Source organism: Brachycentrus maculatus, unplaced genomic scaffold (genome assembly GCF_059751285.1).
Source record: "Brachycentrus maculatus isolate JH-2025_06_01 unplaced genomic scaffold, ASM5975128v1 h1tg000216l, whole genome shotgun sequence".
In the NCBI taxonomy this organism is placed as follows: domain Eukaryota; kingdom Metazoa; phylum Arthropoda; class Insecta; order Trichoptera; family Brachycentridae; genus Brachycentrus; species Brachycentrus maculatus.
The window spans coordinates 1961611-1983077 of record NW_028280967.1 but is presented as its reverse complement, the minus strand read 5'-3'; the positions used below and the strand labels follow the sequence as shown (position 1 = coordinate 1983077).

Below are 21467 nucleotides of genomic sequence, written 5' to 3'. Positions count from 1 at the left end.
AGAATAGAATGCCGCACCACTCTGTCTTTGAAAACATTCTTCGCCTCTTCCACGTTCATGCATCTCCTCATACATAAACGCTGATTGTTACGACTCCTAACCTGACCTGTATAATTATTACCTGCCTAAAAGGTGCATAAGTGCGAGCGAGACTCTTGAGGTATCGGTGATTGAAATATCTTTCTTCTCTTTCATATGTGTCCCAACAACAAAATGCAAAGTTGACTTGGTGTCAATCATTAGATTACTTGATAACTCCATCCTTAGGAACAAGAGTGATGGATCATTGTCAGACGGGAGGAATATCTAATTTAACATACTCAACCTATAAAGGATATTGTAAGACTTGTTTTGTGTTTATAACAGCCGATATAATCAATATTTTCATTCATCATTTTCTTTTGCAAAATTCGCCTTCGTAAATACTTTGTTTTCGTAAGTTGGTAATGAATGACGTCACAGAAACGTTGTTCTTATTTTAATATTGGTCACATTGCTAAATTATTCGCAGCTGTATTTGTTGATGTTTATAGTCCACCCTCTCCTGCCCTCATATTTGTATAACAAAAATGGTAGTGTAGTGGTAAACAAACAATTCACACTACTACTATTATAGCTCTATAAACCAAAGACAATAAACCATATGACGTCATAAAACGTTCGATGACGGAAATTTGATGACGTATGCGAACGCACGTTTTTCGTTTTATTCAAATATCTAAAGTTTAAACCTTAATATCTCCCTTAGTTCTCTACAGATTTCAATACGAATGTTATTGATAGTCTTATAATTTTTCATATTAATGTATTAGCCAATAAAACCAACATTGTGACAAAAATCTATAATGTTTTTTTACTTACAGGCAGAGTGTCGAGTGCCAATGCCATCAGCATGGATAATCTCTTCCTAAAAACAAAATTTAAAATATTATAACATAAACACACTTTATTTATTTCATCAAGTACATTAATGTACCTTTACTAATTACTCCTGTGCCGAGGGCACATTTTACAATATATTTATTTATGAAACTATATGAAAGAAAATCGTTTGTGACATGGAATCAAATACGACATGGCCCAATGATGCGATATATCTCAAATCTACCCACTTCCATTATCCATTAATGAATAGCTCTTTTATGCTAGGTTTTTTTTAAATGACTTTACGAACAATGGAAGCAGGTTGTACAACTTGATTGAACAATATACATAATAATAAAACCCTTATCCGCACCCAAATGGTGCATAGGGCACTGCGTCATATAACGCAGTGTTATCTTGATCGTTTTTACACATGAAGGAAAGGTGATCAGCCCTCCGCTTCAGGTACCAGTCCAGGGTAATATTGAATAAATATTACAGTGGAAAATCACTTATATTTATTTGAACCAGCCTGGGAATCGAACCCGGGACCTACAGAACGGTAGCCGAGCGTGCTGACCATTACACTACGGAGGCAGACATAATCAAAGGTTTTTTTGACAAAAACAAACATGGGTGGTGACTGACCGGAGCCATTTCGTCGTAACGTGATTTGTTACGATGCGAGCATTCGTATAGTCAGTACAGCGAGCCGAGCGCTCCATCCATAGTTTCGGATGCTCGCTGATGCTCGCCGCGAGCGATGTTACGACATTACGTTACGACGAAATGCTCCGGTCAGTCTCCACTCTTAGGTTTCATTTGATATGTATCTGTGTTTTGGATATTCACGTTACAAAGCTGCATTTATAACCCATCCGAAAATGGATACATCAGGTTTTGATACTAAAGTAAGGTCTACTAACACGGCGAGCGGGCAAGTTAGGCGGAGACAGAAGATCTTCTTCAGCAACAGAACCGGAGCCAACGCCGGCCACCTGGAACAAAATAAATTAAATTATAATAATTATTATGTTTGCAAAGACAGAGTGGTGTGGCATTCGATTCTCTCTGCCTACCCCTGCGGGGAAGCGGCGTGATGGTAAGTTAGTTAGTTAATTATTATATGTATTATTTATTAAATTTATTATTATTAAATCTGAGAATGAATAATAGTTTGTAATAAAAATTATTGCTTAATATTTAAAGAATTCGACATGGTAAATAGCAGTTTTAGCAATTTATATCATTTATACATTTGAAATTTTTGTATCAAATTTGTAGTCCATTTTACAACATTTTGAGTGTGTCCAAATACTTGTTCACAAATCTGGATTATCTCCAATTATAGGACTATTTTTCATTTTATTTAAAAAAATTGACATCTCACCAAAGATGAAGAAGTATATGGAAGTCTGGGCATTTACTAGTGAAGTTCTAGTGATTCAAGAACAATGTTTCTGAATTGGTTCATATATATAGAACTTTTATAGAACTCCAAGAATTTGAGTAGTGTGGTTGTCAATGATGGGTAGAATAGACGACCGTCATAGGCTGGTTTAAGTGACCACTTTACACAATAATGGGTAGAATTGGTGAATGTTACACGTGTGTAAAGTGATCACTTAAACCAGCCTATGACGGTCATCAGCCTCGTAAATGCCCAGACTTCCATATTCTTCTTCATCTTTGACGAGATGTCAAAAAAATAGTATCTTAGATTGTTTGATTGGATGGAGTGTCCGTTCATACCTTGTCCGCGATCCCCGCCTTGTGATGGGACCGATAGTTGAGATTGATCTTGGAGAGCTCGTGTTCCAAATCCGCAAGGTGTGCCACCGTGCGCCGGGCCTTCTGCTGGTGGTGATGATGATGCAGGACCTCTCCGTCGTGGAGCTAGACACGAGGAAACCACACAAAATTTTATTTTATTATTGATTTATTTGATTTTTGGACTATTACATACTTCAAAAACAAAAAAGATAATTATTTGTGATTATATTATTTACAAAAATATTTCCATTTTATACTTTTTCTGTGAGCCTAAGTGGCTCATTTAAAAAAAATAGGACGGTGTAGGACGCAGCAAATCTTGGTCCTTTTAGAGCAGTGATTCTTAACTTGTGTTCGATCGAACCCCAAGGGTTCGGTGAGTCAGTCTCCCGGGTTCGGTGGAGATCAAAACACACATCCGACACAGCGGAGACGGAGATTCGCCTGCATCGCTTGTTTCTGACGGACGTATATTTCATATTTTAATTCAAAGTTTCATACTTAATTAGATAAAATTATAATAGTTAATATCAATAGTAATTAGAGTGTAAGAATTTATATCAATAAACGATCTGTAAGTAAGAATTCTTTAAATATCCTATTCTGGCTTCCCGTTTTAATAACACACACACACACGAGGTGACCAAATTGGTGACCACCGACACACACAGGTGGCTAAATTGGTTGATCCCGAACGTTCACCGGTTGACCATAATGGTTGACCCCCGGACGTTCTTAGGTTTTCCAAATATACCTATGTTTAGAATTTAAATAAAAAAAAATTCTAATTACGGGTTCGGTGAACGCACATATGAAACTGGTGGGGTTTGGTACCTCCAACACGGTTTTTATTTTACGAAATTTTATTGATAGACTTACTTGATTTTTCACCTTTTTATATTCACAAAATTAATTAAGATTACAAATTTTAGTACTAATGTAGCGGCAGTTCACGCTGGTGGCAAGATGACGAGAGAGGATGTACCTTCCGTTGTCAGCCCTTTTGTAGGTCACGCATGGTGACATCATGCTGGTCCGCTATGGGGCGGTTACGTCGCGCTCAATCGCAGCATACTTGTCCATGCTCGCTCTCTGGACGCCGCTTGCGTCACATCCGTCCATGGCAGTCGGGGCCGGATGAGGCACCATAATTACAAAATTTCGCATATTCTAAGACTCACCTTGTCACCGGTCATAATTTGAGAGCCGGTGTTTCGAGGTGTTGGGGACATCATGGGGCTGCAGGACACTTCGGAAGGAGATTGGGGAGACATCGGACCCTGGACAAAGCAAGGAAGAAAATTAACAAGCCAAAAGGCACCAAAATAGAACACAATCTCCAAATATAATTGACAGGAAATTCTTAGTGTATATTTTTTTAAATTATCATTTACTAAATACCACTATGTCCATCTTCTCCTATTTAGGACTTCCAGTATGAGGGGCTATTGAGTTCTTCTTCTCACATCGTCATTCCTGACCAAGTCATACCACTTTATACCCAGTATTCGCCTCAGGCACCTATTTTCAAAACTTGCTAGTTTTTTAAACATGGTTGGGACATGTCCTTAGAATGCCACCTGAGTGCATCAACCCCTCATGTCTCTTCTTCCAACCCCGAGGATTCCGGCGCCCCGGAAGGCCGCTGACGACCATTCACCGACTATACTCAGCGGAACTTCGAGACGCCGGACTGACCTGGGAGGAAGCCAAGGAGATGGCGCGTGACAGAGTGACTTGGAAACGTCTCGTGTTGGCTATATGCTCCACCTAGGGAGCGAGTATGGAAAGGAGAAGAAGAAGAAATACCACTATTTCTTAACACATTCAATGCGTATAAAATAATGTCATAGAGCACAAAATTTTAATAACTTTGTTCAAAATCAAATTCTACTTTCTATTTAAACATCATAAATAAGTGTTTTCCTTCGTACTTTCAAAATACATAATCGTTATCTTTATTCAACACGACTTCTGTCAACGCATGGCTGCAATATTTGTATGGACACGGGAACCACGTTAGACGCACAGAACGTGTTAAAATCTATTGTGACATGTGTTTCGATGCATTCCACATCATTTAAAAACATCGTATGAAAATAATGCGAAACGCATTGAAACACGTGCACAACAGTTTTTAAGAAATAATGGTACTTCTTTATAGATCATTTTTCTATATCAATATGTGGAAATTTTCGAAATGTTCTTCTACTTCTTGTGGATCGAACCCAGGACTTCTAGATAGCTTGCCATTAAACTACGGAGGTGGGTATAGGGTAGGAAAAAACTTACGGAAATGGATGCTAGTTTGGCTTGTAGAGCGAGCAAGTAGGCATCATACGTTTGTCCTTTTTGTGGGACTCTTGGTTGCTGATTGGCTCCTGAGAAAAGGAAAAATATATTTTGTTATATTAATATACATTGAAAGCATTGTTGACTTTGTGGCATGGTAATTTAACACTCTCCTTATCATTCATCATAAACTTTGTGTAATACCACTTAACACGTTAAACGCCATGGGGGCACCAGTGACCTCGCCTGTGTTGGACCGCAGAGCCATGGGACACCAGTGACCTCAATCAAGAGCTATATTAAAAATTATTCAACTATGGAACCCATTGTCAAATCAAAAAATTACATAAACTAAATACATTGTATTATTAAAATATGCAAATTACCAAATATTTTATTTTTGTGAATTTCAAAATTAAAAAATTTCAATATTTGCGTTTAACGTATTAAATGGACAGTATTTTTACAAAAATTCATACATAGGGCAGTGAGGTGTACAACTTGTGGTGACAAATTTATTTTTTTAGGAATAAACTGCATAACCTTAAGGTGGAGACTGACCGGAGCATTTCGTCTTAAAATAACATCGTAACATCGCTCGCGGCGAGCATCAGCGAGAATCCGAAACTATGGATGGAGTGCTATGCTCGCTGTACTGACTATACGATTGCTCGCATAGTAACGTGTTACGTTACGACGAAATGCTCCGGTCAGTCTCCACCTTTAGAGGTTTGCACACTTCACCTTAAATTTTAAAATAAAGATAAATAATAATAATAAAGATATAAAAATAACACATGAATAAAAATAACACAATATATAAAAATAACATATGAAGCAAATGGATAATGAGAGAATGACTAAGAAATATATGTGGCAAATGTGAGCGGGAGAACAGAACGAGGAAGGCTGAAAAAGACTTGGCACGATCAGATCAACTATTGTGAAATTGTTGTTAAATTTTAACTGCATTTGAAAGTCGGAGATGATTTTGAACATGATATATAATTATGAAATGCAGCTCATTATATTTTGGTATTTATAACTTTCAAAAATTAATTTTTCAACTTCAGTGAATTGCATATTTTCGCCCCGACACCCCTGTATTTGGCATGCTTAGATTAATATACAACATTTGGAAAATTAAAATATATATCGCACTTAGCCAATATGAGAGATTTAAAATTAAATAGAATTTTTTAGAGAGAGTTTAAAGACAGGTGACAAGTCGCTACAATCAATTGGCTAAATTGGCTTGATTAGCCTGTCCGAATACCATGCATGTCGGTCTTCGTTCAGACTAATAACGCATGTGATTGATATTTTGTGTAGGTGTAAGTGTGCGAGTAGTACTATGATAGTGGTGTATAGTGTTGCTGGTCTGGTAATTGTCTGGACCAAGAGACGGGTAGACTGAAATCTCAGTGAGTGGTTGTATACTAACATAACCTACATTTTGTTAAAAAAAAAAGTGACTGCAAAGTTGATATATTTTAAATATTAACCGGATCCACGCGGCTCGCATAACCGTATGTGTTTTCACAAAACATTCCCCGTACGCGGCTGACATAACCGTATGTGTTTTTACTTTGCTCCAAGTTTCGAACCTCAGTTCAACTTGGAGGGATTTTTTCATGGTGTGGAACATTGGATAAAATAATACGTCAATCCTCGGCCTTATGACATTTGTTGAAATATCTGACTAATAATTTGTAACATCACAAGGATAAATAAAAGAACAGATCCCTGATTTTTCCTGCGGTCGGTCGGTAATTAGTCCGCGCCATAATCATGCCCTATATCCGTCTCACTCTCGACGCTACGCATCACCAGTGGGTAAGAGTGACACATGATGCATGCTTTGATTTATTTATGTTACGATCTTATTTGTTTATATTACGATATATTTCAAGAATAATGTGACGTGAGTGTACTATAGAGTACCAAAAAGGCACAATGAATCCCATTGAACGTTTTTGTTTAGGAAAATAAATCATTTCTTAACTAAATACATGATAAAAGTAATCATTTAAAAAAAGCAATAAAAGAAATAAAAGTAATCATTTAAATACCGCTGCGCACAGAGGTCTCTCAGGAACAAAGTTAACGCAGTTAAAAGGTTAAAAACATTAACACTGTGCCGTCCAATGGCAAATGCTGGTGACACTATATCGGTGTCATGCTTAAATCTATAGAGAAATGTCAGTTTCACCACGTTGGTGTCATATGAAAAAGTATCAGGCAAATGCCGGTGATACCATGTTGGTATCGTGCGTAAAATTATAGAGAAATCCCGCTGATACCACGGGAGGAATGCAAAAAGTATCGGGCAAATACCGGTGACACCATGTTGGTATCGTGCGTAAAATTAGAGAGAAATCCCGCTGATGCCACAGGAGGAATGCAAAAAGCACTGGGCAAATACCAGTGACACCATTGTGGTACCGTGGGCAAAACTATTGAGCAAATGCAGGTGACACTACTGTTCAAAACCATCAAATGCCAGTATCGCTCTCACTCTGTTTAACACATTGACCGCCAACTACGAGATAACTTGTAGAATGCATTCTTTGCTAGGATGCCATATTCGTCTAGCTACAATAAAATTCCTAGCATATCAGTACTTATTTCAATTTATTTATTTTCATTTTATTTTGAGAAATAAAAAGACTTTGTCTTTTGATCCACTCACATTTTTACTAACCAACTAGTTTCGGCAACAACCTGTTGCCCTCTTCAGGGTTTAATTTATGACATCATAAATTAAACCCTGAAGAGGGCAACAGGTTGTTGCCGAAACTAGTTAGTTAATAAAAATGTGAGTGGATCAAAAAACAAAGTCTTTTTATTTTTCAAAATAATATATCAATATGATCCACAAAGTTAATGCTTTCAATATTAAAAACATTATTTATTTTCAATTAACATTCACATTACAAATTAAAAAATTTAAAGCGTATACATTAAAATATGGATAGATGGCTTCTGGGAAGAGAACAAAAAATCAATGCTGGCTTACATGAACAGAAAATTTTTTAATAAATGAACAGAAATATAATTATATTTTTTTAAATTCAAAATCAAGAGGTAAAATAATATTTTTAAAACTGGCTTTTTAGACCGGAATTCTGAAAATTGCCATGGCAGTCAATATGTTAAGTAACAATATTTGAAAAAAATTACAATTTATGATCTTCAGAAAACATGGAAAGGCCTCCGGCGAAAAGCCACATGATCTAAACATTTGATCATATCAGCATTTCTTCTCCATGTTATAATGGTTAAATTTAAATGTTGTGTTTCACTCTCTCTCACTGCTCGCTCATAGTGTGTGAAGGAGACGTGTATTTACCAGTGCTAACTATTTGTTATTTTATTACTATTTTACGTTTAAGACTTTTTGTTTCTCTATTAGTGTATTCATTAGTGTATTTTTTTATTAGATACTGTATATGCATATGTATTATGTTAAAGGCATTAGTTGTTCAATAAATAAAAATAAATAAATAAACTAATTCTAACTAAAGAATTATGATGGGACGTGTAGACGGCATATGTTTTGAAATTCGCTATTTGTATCGCAATACAAAAAAAATGGATGAACGATGAGGGGTGCAAGGTTGGGCCAAACGTGAAATCAAGGGCTAATATGGTGACAGTGACTAGGCACTTTTGAACAGACTCTACATACCGACAAGATTGGGCTGATGATACGAGGGTAGGGCGTCCTGAGGGTCCGGGAGACCAGCTCCACCGCTGGCCAGATCGTATAAATCTAGAGAGAAAAAAAAAGTTTGAAAAAAAAGTATTCCCAGGTGTTATTATGAAGATTACAAAAAATACGAATCCAATTTCTTGAATGATATTTTATTTATTGACAACATTTTGAGTGTGTCCAAATACTTGTTCACAAAATCGGGATTATCTCCAATTACAGAAGATATGTATTTTCATATTATTTATTGACATCTCATCAAAGATGGAGAAGAATATGGAAGTCTGGGCATTTACGGAGCTTACGACCGTCATAGGCTGGTTTAAGTGATCACTTTACACATGTGTAACATTCACCAATTCCACCCATTATTGACAACCGCACCACTCAAATTCTTGGAGAGTTTCTGCTTAGTGAAAAGCTTCTTTTTTACATCTCACCAATAGATGTCTCTAGTGAAGTTCTAGTGATTCAGGAACAAGGTTTCTAAATTGGTTCATATATATGGAACTTCCACACTCAAAATGTTGTTTTAATTTTTATTTACATAGATTGATATATATCTCAGATATACCTGTACATCTGTGCTCCTACAGCCAAATTTTTACTACGTGATAGGTTGAAATGAGAAGGTGAAATACTTACTGGCCGATCGAAGTAGATTTTGATGCTGAGAATTCCTCAGGTAGACACCTTGCAACAGCTGTTGGCTAGCCGCCTGTTGCCTATACACACAAAAGTGAAAAAAATCAACTATGGTTTAAAAAATGACAACTATACAAGGGATGGCAGTGAGGGTTGCTCATATGGGGATTTAAAAAAAAAATTGTAAATTCTTGCAATATCTGGCTTTCCTTCCGATAGTCAGAGGGTATCTGCTATAAACGACTTCATTCAGACTACTTTCGTCCTTCAAAAAATTAATTATTTTATTTATGCTTATACAGTATTATTACATATTATTTATTTTTACAGGACGACCACTGCTGACAATTCGTCGGCAGTTCTCGTCAGAACTTCGGGACGTGGATCTAACTTGGGAGGATGCGAGGGAGCTGGCAGCCGACAGAAAAGCCTAGAGACAGTTTGTGGACTCCATATGCTCCACCACGGGTGCGGATATGGTTTGATAATATAATAATAATAATAATTTATGCTGATTATTTTCATCAAAAAGTAATAGACAAATTAACTCGAGTCCTTGAAAGAAAAGATCTGGCACAAAATTTTAAGTGTGTTAAATTACTTGTTCACAAATCTGGGTTTCTCCAATTAGAAGTTATTTTTACATTTTGACTTAAAATGGATAAGGAAGAAGACAGAATTCAGAATATTTACAGGACTTATGATTTGTTATAGTTGTTTGAACTTAGTATGCAACATCTATCGTTCATCTTTATATGAAAGAAGATGGAAGTCTGAGCATCCCAGTGCTTACGACCTGGCATTTGGCCGGCTTAAGCGATCACTTTATACACTTGTGTAACGTTGATCATTATTCCCATCACTGGGATGCTCAGACTTCCATCTTCTTTCATAGAAAGAGGAACGAAAGATGTTTCACATCAAATTGAGACAAATATTTGAAAAATAAAAAAATAAAATAAAATAAAATGTAATATTGACATATCATCCGTAGGGCAAATAATACTGTAGAACGGGGCTACTTGAACTTTGATGTGTTACTTGAGCTCAGTACAAAAAAAAATTCATCTGTATTTGGTCTACAATAATGAAAGTATCGACATGTGACACTTATTGGCTGACAGGTCGATCGATATGTACCATAATCTAATTTTTTTTTTTGTACTGGGCTCAAGTAACACATCAAAGTTCAAGTAGCCCCGTTCTACGGTGCAGTATCTGATATAATGGATAATATTAATATTCTCTTGATTTGTGCCTATGACATGTCATAAGGCCTGTAAATATCCAGACTTAATTAATATCTTTCATCTATGTTGAGATGAGAATTTTTTTTAAATAATTTTAGAAAACCGACCCTCTCAAATTCTGCTGCAGAAGCATCATGGATAAGTTTTCGTTTGTCATCATCGGATTCTGAATCCCCAGTCCTTGGTCCAGATTCAGGCCTCCCGCCATGAGCTGGTTGGTGGATAGGTTCAGCGCGGCTCTTTGGCTATTCAGTCCTAGCTGCGAGACGCCTTGCCCCGTGAACTGGTTGGAGATGGACACTTGAAGAGGCGCCATGTAGCTCGGCTGCAGTTGCTCCGACAAGTTGGGCCTCTGCAGGCTGAGCATCTGGGAGCCCTGCTGCGAGTTGAGATAGTTCTGTATCGCCGCCTGAGGAAGCTGGGCGGCCATGTTCATGATCTGGGACGCCTGCGGGGTCAGGGTGGGCGTCGGCCTCCTGACGGGCTCGACTTGAGGCGGCGACTGCACGTTTTGCGGCGGGGAAGAACACTCTGTATCGACGGAGGAATCGGACACAATCGGGGCCTTTTTCGCTTGATCGGTAGACTGCGATTTTGCATCGATGTTTGAAGGTACATCTTTTAATCCGTTCATTTTTGCATGCGGCATCATTAATTCTTCCTCGCTGACTTTCTTGACTTTGAATTTAGAATACTTTTTGACTTCTGGCGGTTTTTCAGCCTTCACCGCTTCGGAATATGTTGTTTTGGCATCTTTCGATTCCTTTTCCTTTTTCGGCGTAGACGGCGCGTCCACTCCGGGCGGCTTGTTGATCTTGTCGCTTGTGACCGGGCTCACCAGGAACCGGGATATCTTTCTAACCGGCTCCGGGTTGAGTTTCTTGACGTCCATCTTGGACGCGTCCTTGTCGACGCTGGTCTGCCGTTCCGCCTTTGGCAAATCTTTTGGCACGCTGCCCTCCGCTTCCGGGTTGGCACTATCACTAGACTGGGTGTCCGAAGATCGGGTTAAATGACTAGATCTGTCTCCGGATAAATGCTTAGCTTGACTATCATCGAGTGACTGTATTTGGTTAGGAACATTGGTGGACCCGTCCGTGACGGTATCCGATTGGAGGACTATGGCAGGGTTGCCTGTATCTGGAGGGACGTCCGCCTTGGCGACATCCTCTGATGGCGATTCCATAGACACATCTTTCTCCTTCGGCTCTTCTGTACTTTCACTCTTGTCGAGTGGGTCCTTGTTGATGTCGTTGGTCGGGGTTTTGGAGCTGTCTATGGTGGAGGGCGGTATGGTTTCGTCCGGAGCGATGGACAGTGGCACGGGATCGTAGGCGAGTTCCGTGATCAGCAGATGGTCGTGACTAGCAGTCGGGGTGGTGCATTCCGAATTATCTTGATTGGAATCGGTCAGATTCTCTTCCTTCTCCGTGTTTTCCGAATCGTAATCCGTCTGCAAAACAAAAAACAATTTTCATTATATTAAAGTTTTGTGCTAACATTTCTTGAAGGAACTGCATTTTATATATTCAAATAGCAACTAAATAATTTATTGATTTGGCATTAACTTTGTGGAATGAATGTTGACTATTTAAAAAATTTAATACTTGTATTATACCACACCTTGAGTTTTATTTACCTAAGTTTGTTTAGATTTTAAATTTTGCTTAGATTGTTTATTGAAGAGACAGATTTAAGCTCCTTTCTCTTGGAGACGTATCACTCATGTAGTACATGCTTTTTACTTTTTCATCTTTTTTATGTTAAATTTTTTTTTATTTTTGTTTTCTGATAGTCAAGTATTTTGTATTGTTTGTATTTTATATTAACACTTTTATTCTAGTTGTACTTCTCATATCTATTGTATTCTTGCCAGTGTCCTTTACTATGACCTAAATTATATTGTTTACCCACACACAGGCCATGTCTTCGTGGGATCTTTTTTTGTATTTATATTTTATTAATATTTTTTGTATTTGAATTTATGTCATGTTTGTATAATGCAAAAGAATTTAAAATAAAGAAAAAAAAAAATATTTCATTTCGCATTACTAGTTTCGAAAACTATTGATTAATTTTTTTTCAACAGATTACAAAAACTAATTGGCTTAAATTTATTTTGGTCGGTTTCTGCTTGCAGCCAATTTTTACCCCCCACAGCGACAATGTCGTCGGACCATCTCTTTTGAGGTCTTCAGACGCTTATCTTATCCCCCAAGGTCTACATCTTAAAATTTTAAGGGTCCATCTTGTGAGGTCTTGTCTTGCGACATGTTGCAAGGACATGGAAATGTGTACGAGAGGATTAAATTACCTTATCGTTGACGTTAAGCTTCAAGTTTGGTACGACGGGCAGTACGGGTAACGTGTCTGGGTGGGCTGCCAACTGGGCGGCTATATCCTTCACCAGCTCGATGAATGTGGCCGTCTGGTGCTCTGGCAGAAGCGAGTTGGACACCTATTCAAACATAATCTATTAAGGAGGGTCCGATGCCTTGCGGGAAACCCGCCTGGCACAGCGCGGGTGTAAACTGTGCGCCTTCGAGTTAAGCTTAGACTATGATGTTCTCTGCGTTAATCTAACCATGATGTTTGTGTGAAAGCACTAAAATAAAGAATTGATAATCTATTAGCATAGATAAGAATATTTCAGACTTTTTTATTAACCTTTCCCTTACGGAGCTAAAAACTTCAGCGTGTAACAGTGATACCGCTCACTCCTTTCAACAACGTCATATATCTAAAATTGACAATTTTCAGTTGTGCATGTTTTTAGAATGCCCTGAAAATGTACTAGATCCCGGCAAAAGCGGCATATTTTTAACTTAATATTTACCCGCTACAGGGCAGAAAGTGTTGTTTTTGCATTTAGAAGAAAAAGTATTGTTTAATTATTTTTTCAAATATACTAAATATTTTTCAAATGGAGAAAAAACCTTCAGGTTTTACCTAATAAGAACTGTTGCACAGTAAAAAGTGCAATAAGTGGCTTGATATTTATTTTTAATACGTTTTATAATATTTTTAAACTTAAAAAACGATCTCCTGAAAAATCAAGTTTTTTGATACATGACGTTATTGAAAGGAGTGAGCTGTATGTATTTCGTACACCATATAAAAATGTGATTTAAAAACAGGAAAAATGGGAATATTCCTGAATGTTGCTTTTATTGGCCTTAGTTAAGTTGAAATGTAACAATTTTGAAATGTTAACTAACTAACCATCACGCCGCTTCCCCGCAGGGGTAGGCAGAGAGAATCGAACGCCACACCACTCTGTCTTTGCAAACATTCTTCGCCTCTTCTACATTCATGCATCTCCTCATACATACCGGACGATTATTACGACTCCTGACCCGGCCGCTTTCAAGTATTTGACATACCTGATTGTGCCAAGTTTTCCTCGGTCGTCCTCTGCTTCTTTTTCCAACTACATTCGCCCCATAAATTTGTTTAACCGTTCTTTCTTCACTCATACGCTCCACATGTCCAAACCATCTCAACACACCTTTCTTAATTTTATCGATAATGCTTATCTCAGCCTTACATTCTTTCCTTATTTCATCATTCGAACATCTATCAAACATCGTTTTGCCACACATTCGTCTGAGGGATCGCATTTCGACTGCATTCAGTCTGCTTTCATCCTTCTTTTGCCAACTCCATGCTTCACTTCCATACATAAGGGTTGGAACCAGAACTCCATTGTGTGAAATGTTAGCTCTGGTAAATATCTGAAAACTAAGAAAAAAAATACATGGCAAGTAGCCGCCATCGCTGCCGCAGTAACGTCACCTTCCAACGCCCACGCCTTCGAATCATGTTTTCTTTCTGCAGCATCCACAAATTTTTCAATCTCCCTCTAGATGTCTTTCGAGGAAGATCCACGGGGATTGCCTGGTTCACCACAATAAGATCAGTGTCTATGCATCCTATGTACCCAATATCTCACTTGGATGTTTGGTGATAAGAGGACTCAAAGACGGCTCACCTCATAATAGTCTTCTTCTTCTTCTTCAAACCCTTACCCTTACCCTTACCCCAATGGTGCATAGGGCACTGCATCATATAAACGCAGTGTTATCATGATCGTCAACACATGAATGAAAGGTGATCAGCCCTCCGCTTCAGGTACCAGTCCAGGGTTATATTGAATAAATATTACAGTGAAAAAATCACATATATTTATTTAACCCCCCTTGGGAATCGAACCCAGGACCTCCAGTACGGTAGACCATTCACTACGGAGGCAGACAAAAACAGTGTTACAATGATCGTCAACACATGACTGGGTAATATTGAGTAAATATTAAGAGTGAACAAATCACTTAAATTCATTTGAATCGAACCCGGGACCTCCAGTACGGTAGTCGAGTATGCTGGCCATTACACTACGGAGGCGAACATAATAGTACAAGTTTCCAATCTCAGTCTGACTCACAAGGTTAGCGGCAAACTCCTCCGGGTTGACATCGGCCACGTGGAACTTGAAGGTGACCGTCTTGGACTTGCTCTCTAGCTGGCACTCCACCTCGGGGCCCGACAGGGACAGCACGCTGAGGCGAGGGGCGCTGCCGAGCGATCGGTCGCCCCCGCGACGCCGCTTGCCCGAACGCCTCTTCTCCCCGCTGCTAGTTCCTGCGACTGATCAACAAACCTCATTAACACATTTGCTAGAAATGCTTAAAAGAGTATTTTACATAACGTGGGTCTACCAACTGCCTAAAAAAACTTGCACTACTCGGAATTTTACTGTCCGGCAGTTCAGTCAGCATGAATAAATGGATAATTGGATTGTGCTTTTGTCCGTCTTTCTTAGAATCGGTGCGCGTGAACTCGATCATGCTAAACTGTCGTAGTAGCTTTTATTTGAAAAAACCGGACTGCCTGACGGTAAAATTCTGTGAAGTGCAAAAGCGCCCTAAAGGCAGAGACTGACCGGTGCATTTCATTGTAACGTAACACGTTACTATGCGAGCATTCGTATAGTCAGTACAGCGAGCGGAGCGCTCCATCCATAGTTTCGGATGCTCGTCGCGAGCGATGTTACGACGTTATGTTACGACGGAATGCTCCGGTTAGTCTCCACCTTAAAAGGCGCTATCTATGATTGGGTTGAAGAATATCTCAAGAAATATTAAAATAAATAAAAATAAAAAAATCATAAAATGAATGTAAAAAGAACTCAAATAAACATTCATTTATAAATTATCTATGAGTGGCCATTCTGGTAATTTTCTTTTTTCTTTTGACGAGAAATTTTCATAGCAGGCGCCAGACCAAAAATGTTTATTAACATATATATTTTTTAATATATATTTGATTTTTGTTTCTTAGATTTTGGCAGACAAGGTATCAAGTTTCTGATATATATTATACCTTCGGTAGAAGTTTGGCTCTGCTCCAACTGCTGTCCGATTTCCTCCGGCGGCATCTCCCCCGAGGGCGTCATGAACTGCTCAACCTTCCCATCGGCCCCGACTTTTCCCTGACCTGCCTCCGCCTCTTCGTGGCTCCTCCCCTTGGCCAAGTATTGCACCGGCGTCCCCTCGTGACTCGAAGTCCGCGACAACGGCTGCGACGCTGACGACCCGAAGCTGTCCGGCTTCCTGTGCTCCGACGTTGCCAAAGGCTGCTGGAAGAACTGCTGGTAGTCCTGGTTCTGCTGCATCTTCTGGTACTCTTCGGCGGAAATAGACTGCTGTCTTTGCAGAAGTTTCTGGTATTCTTGGTTGGTGCCTTCGGCGGGAAACTGTTGAAATTGATCGGGCTGCTGCGGTTGCTGGAGCTGCTGGTACTCTTCGACGCTGGACTGCTGCGTCGGAAGCCTCGGAAGATAGTTCTCCACCGGTTGCTGCTGGATTTGCTGGTAGTCTTCGCTCGTCGGCACCTGTTGCTCGTTTACAATCCCCTGTTGAACTTGTTGCTGATATTCCTCGTTCGAAACTGCTTGCGTTTGTTGTAAATTTTGCCCGTATTCTTCTTTGGGCAACGCTTTCTGCTGCATCATTTGCTGGTGGTCTTGCTGGGATTGCTGTTGCAACGCTTGTTGATACATTTGTTGGTTGAGCAGATGCTGCTGCTGCTGATTGACCATCAACGCGGCCATCTGCTGCTGAAGCGCTTGCTGATTTAGCTGATCGACCGTCGAGGCTAACTGCTGCTGTTGCAACAGCTGCTGCTGATCCGGGTAAGCCATGTTGAACAACTGCTGTTGTCTGAACTGATCGATTTGGGGCAAAAAGTTCATTTGCTCCGCCAGCTGTTGCTGAGGCAGTACCACTTGCTGCTGGAGTTGCTGTTGTTGCAGCAAGTGCTGCTGCTGCTGTAAAATTTGGTGCTGCTGCGCAAACTGCTGCAACTCCAGAGCGTTTAAAATCTGTTGTTGATCGTTGAAAGCAGACTGGGTGTCGACTTGGCTCTGATCGGATACTTGTCTCTGGTACAGTTGCTGTTGCCTCAGGACTGGCAAGAAGTCCTCTATGTGGCCTTGCGGCAGGCTCTGCCCCTGGCTTCGCCAATTCTTCTGGTCAATCATCTGTTGCTGCTGGGCCTGTTTGGTGAGCAAGTGCTGCTGTTGGAAACTGTTCAGCTGCTGCATGTCCAAGGTCTGACCTTGCTTCTGCTGCATCAGTTGCTGCTGATCCAGCATCTGCTGGTGCACCGCGGCTTGCTGGGCGAGTTGCTGGGAGTTCAGCTGCGCAAACATGGGCAACTGCTGGTGACCCAAGCTCGGGCTATCCAACGACCCGTAGCCCACGGAACCTGCAGCAGGATTCGTTTGCTGATTGAATACATTCTGGTTCATTTGATGTGATTGCTTTAACAGATCTAGCTCCGGGTTCTCTTCGCTGTGAGCTTGCGGCTCCCCGTCTTCGGTTCTCTGCACCGAACCATCTTGTTTCGGAATTATCTGCGTCATGACATTCTTCAGATACTGCAGGGACGGGTCTAATATTTGGTTATGGCTGTTGATTTGAGATTGGAGGATAGCATTTTCCGTGGTCGAGTTCAGTTGTTGCTCGAGGGCTTGCTGCTGCTGATGCTGCGCGAATTGTTGACTTTGCAACTGCTGCTGGAGGAAATGTTCTCTGACTAGATTCTGCTGGTTGATCAGCTCCTGGTTGCGCCCGATCTGCTGGTGATTGGCCATCATTATGTTCTGAGCCAACTGCTGCGGTCCCGACTGATCCATCAGCATCTGTTGGGGGAGAGCCGGCTCCAGAAGCATCTGCTGGGAGTTCAGGACCGTCTGATCGTCGGTTATCAGCGGAGACATGCGAGCCTGTTGGAATATGTTTTGGTTGATGAGCTGGTGGAGTGCATTTTCATCATTCGCCGACAACTGCTGTTTGAATTGTTGCTGCAAAAGCATTTGCTTCTGGTCATACCTACAACAAAAAAACCCAACTTTAGATATCCTCAAAATAATCTTCACACATCTTCAAACCCCTCATTCACACCCGATGGTGCATAGGGCACTGCATCATATAAATGCAGTTTTATCTTGATCGTTAACACATGAAGGAAAGGTGATCAGCCCTAAGCTTCAGGTACCAGTCCAGGGTTATAATTGAATAACTGAGAGTTAAAAAAATAACTTATATTTATTTGACTTCCCTGGGAATCGAACCCGGGACCTCCAGAACGGTAGCCGAGCGTGGCGACCATTACAATATGGAGGCGGACCAGAAATAATACTATACGTATATTCACTAATATGATATTTTGGCACCCCAAAAGTTTTAGAATAAAAGAGGCGTCGGAAGACCCCAAAAGAGATGGTCGGACGACATAGCTGCTGTGGGGGGTAGGAACTGGCTGCAAACACCAACCGACCAAAGGAAATGGAAGGATACGGAAGAGGCCTATATCCAGCAGTGTAGAACAGAAGGCTACAGAAGAAAGAGAAGAAGGTTTTGGCTCACCAAGCCTGCTGATTCATGGAATTCCCTTGGAGATACTGCTGTTGACTTCCGCTGGAGTACCCTTGAGATTGTGCGCTGGATCCTGGCATCTGAAACCAACAATTGCTCAATTTTAGCAGCCGAATCATCATAAGAAGGGCTGATTGGCTGTAACATCTCCAAAGCTTCGATGTCGTCTCTCACCTGGGTGTTGAGATATGGGTAGAGCAACGTGTCAGACTGGTTGTTCATCATCTCCTGCTGGTTCTGGATGATTTTGGCCTGCCGCAGTTGCTGCTCGAGGATTATCTGCTGCTGTTGAACCTTCTCCAACTCCTGGTTGAACAGCAACTGGACTTTCTTCTCCGCACGCTCCCTGTAATCCAACAGTTTATCACGGTCCACCTTTTGGGCATAATGATTCTAGGCACAATGCAATCTTGATATCTCAACACAGATAAATAATACAGAAGTTTATAAGAAATAGTGGTATTTACCAAGTAAATATTACTATAAAGTGACTATCAAATCAATCAACCAGTTCCCAGTCTAGCCCGAGCGTGTCTCGGGCTAGGAAAGTGTACTGTATTTACGATCCCGAGAGCTTCTCATGCAAATCGTATTCTGTTTTGTCTGTAGTGATTTGCCCGAGTGAAATATACCGAGATAATTCTTTTTATTGACTAACCCGGGCAGCCTTGTTTCGACTTTTTGATGACGATTTCGTGCAGTGAGGAATTTCCTCGCCGAAATTCAACTATTGATTGGCAAATTAAATAAATGGCAAACCCATGCTACATTGAAAACCTTACATTATACGACATTGTATAACCGCTACGATCACAGTGTACCTTTGTACCACTACCATTGCACATAAACTACATTGAAAACTTTGATGAACGCTACGATCGGAGTGTATTTTTATATCGCTACAATTGTAGATAGACTACATTGAAAACCTTGATACATTGTATGAATGCTACGATCGCAGTGTACCCTTGTACCGCTACAATTGTAGATAAACTACATTGAAACCCTTGGTACATTGTACAAACGCTACAATTGCAGCATACCTTTGTATTGCTACAATTGTAGACAGACTACATTGCACCTTGGAACATTGTACGAACTCTATGATCAAGTGTACCCTTGTACCGCTACAATTGTAGATAGACTACATTGAAAACCTTGGTAAATTGCACGAACGTTGCGATCGCAGTGTACTTCTGTACCGCTACAATTGTAGATAGACTACATTGCACCTTGGTGCATTGTATGAACGCTACAATCGCAGTGTACCTTTGTACCACTACAATTGTAGATAGGCTACATTCCACATCGAAGTACTTTTCATCGCTCGTAGGCAGACAAGGATGGATGCACCATTGAAAGATAGACCGATGAAGTGGGAGATGAAGCTACCTGTTGAGGCTGATGAGCTGAGACTTGAGCAGCTTGAAGACGATCCTGGCGTCCTCCTCCATGATGAGCCCGCTCAAGGCCATCTCGTTGGCGAGCTTGTGGCAGTCGTCGTTTTGGATGTCGAAATCAAACTCGATAGCTTCGTTCTCCTTGTGGGTGTAGGACCTTCAAAAAGACATTTCAATTAAATTCCCGTAGTAGAGTGTCGATGAATAATGGTTGAGTGGAAATGCGATGACTGACCATTCTCTGTAAATGTCTTTGCACTATGCCGTGTCTGTCTGCTGTGCCGGTGGGCGTCTGTGTACCGGCCAGCGTCGGGTCGGAATCGGATCTAGCTGACTAATTGAACTAAATGTATACCATACCCTTACCCTTTTACTCCCTTCCTCACACACACACACACTCCCACTCTAGTTTATTTTAATTTTTATCTAGTGATGTTTTTGATCGTTATTATAACATAAATCTGGAATTGCGTAATTGAATTTCTTTTTTTATGAATGTAACTATTTTTTATTATATACTTTTACTAAATGTAGAGCTGTACAATTCTTGAATAAATAAAAAAAATTAATTCCTAATCCCTTTCACTGCCTACACCGGGGTACTTCTAGAAAATTCGGTGACGGATTTACAATATTGTATTTATTTAGATTGGCAGTGACAGGTATATTGAAAGCTTTTAAATATAAATTCACAGTAAAATCGGGATACTATTTTATATTGTTTCATATTTTCAATACATTTCCCAACTTAGATAAAAAAAAAATGGCTTAGCAAAAGCAGATCTGTCAGGAAGCCTAGAGGCTTCTGTATCAGATCTGGGCATGCGGTGGAACAGCTTTCAATTTCAATTAAATTTTAAATGAAAGGTTGCCATACAAAAATGTGGCGTTAGCTGGCAATATTTTCCTGGAAATTATGATCAATAACAACAAACAAACAAATATCTAACCCTTATCTGCATCCATTGGAGCATAAGGCACTGCATCATAGGGGAAGCAATGTTATCTTGATATTTAAATACATGAAGGAAAGGTGATCAGCCCTGTGCTTTAGACACCAGTCCAGGTTTATATTAAATAAAAGAGTGAAAAATCTTCATTTATTTTTACCTTCCTGGGAATCGAACCCGGGACCTCTAGTGTGGTAGCCAAATACCCAAAGTCTTACCCAAAGAATCGAATACAAACTTTGGGGTAAACTACCGTTAGGAAGTAACAACACTAATCCCTATTTGCTGTTTCACAATTTGTGGACTGTATAGTAAAATATAACCAAATATTAAGAATACCTTAGATAAAAATATATTCAGTACAAGTCAGTCAATAAGAAAAAAAATTGTAATTTTGTCCATTTCCAAAGCCCCAAAATTTATCGAGTTTTCGTAATAAATTGTAACAATAATTAAAAAAAATTGCGTACTCCGTAGTTCATTGTCCGCCTCCGTGGTGTAATGGTCAGCGTGTTTAGCTGCCGTGCTGGAGGTCCCGGGTTCGATTCCCAGGGGGGGTGAAAATAAATATTAGTGATTTTACATTGTAATATTTATTTAATATTACCCTGGACTGGTTCCTGATGCGCAAGAGTGATCAC

At 39.9% G+C, this 21467-nt stretch overlaps 1 protein-coding gene across 1 annotated transcript in view; it reads right to left on the bottom strand.

Annotated features, from left to right (window-relative positions):
* The window catches only part of Wnk (Wnk kinase), a 60678-nt gene that overhangs the window by 10457 nt on the left and 28754 nt on the right, over positions 1–21467 (bottom strand). The window contains exons 14-27 of the mRNA XM_088264141.1: positions 19869–20033; positions 18651–18822; positions 18468–18556; positions 15919–17930; positions 14981–15183; positions 12854–12997; positions 10647–11992; positions 9290–9369; positions 8621–8704; positions 4930–5018; positions 3819–3917; positions 2617–2760; positions 1791–1862; positions 862–907 (exon numbers count right to left, since the gene is read on the bottom strand). Of these exons, the coding sequence (XP_088120267.1) occupies positions 862–907; positions 1791–1862; positions 2617–2760; positions 3819–3917; positions 4930–5018; positions 8621–8704; positions 9290–9369; positions 10647–11992; positions 12854–12997; positions 14981–15183; positions 15919–17930; positions 18468–18556; positions 18651–18822; positions 19869–20033 (4745 nt within the window). The remainder of the gene's footprint in view (positions 1–861; positions 908–1790; positions 1863–2616; positions 2761–3818; positions 3918–4929; positions 5019–8620; positions 8705–9289; positions 9370–10646; positions 11993–12853; positions 12998–14980; positions 15184–15918; positions 17931–18467; positions 18557–18650; positions 18823–19868; positions 20034–21467) is intronic.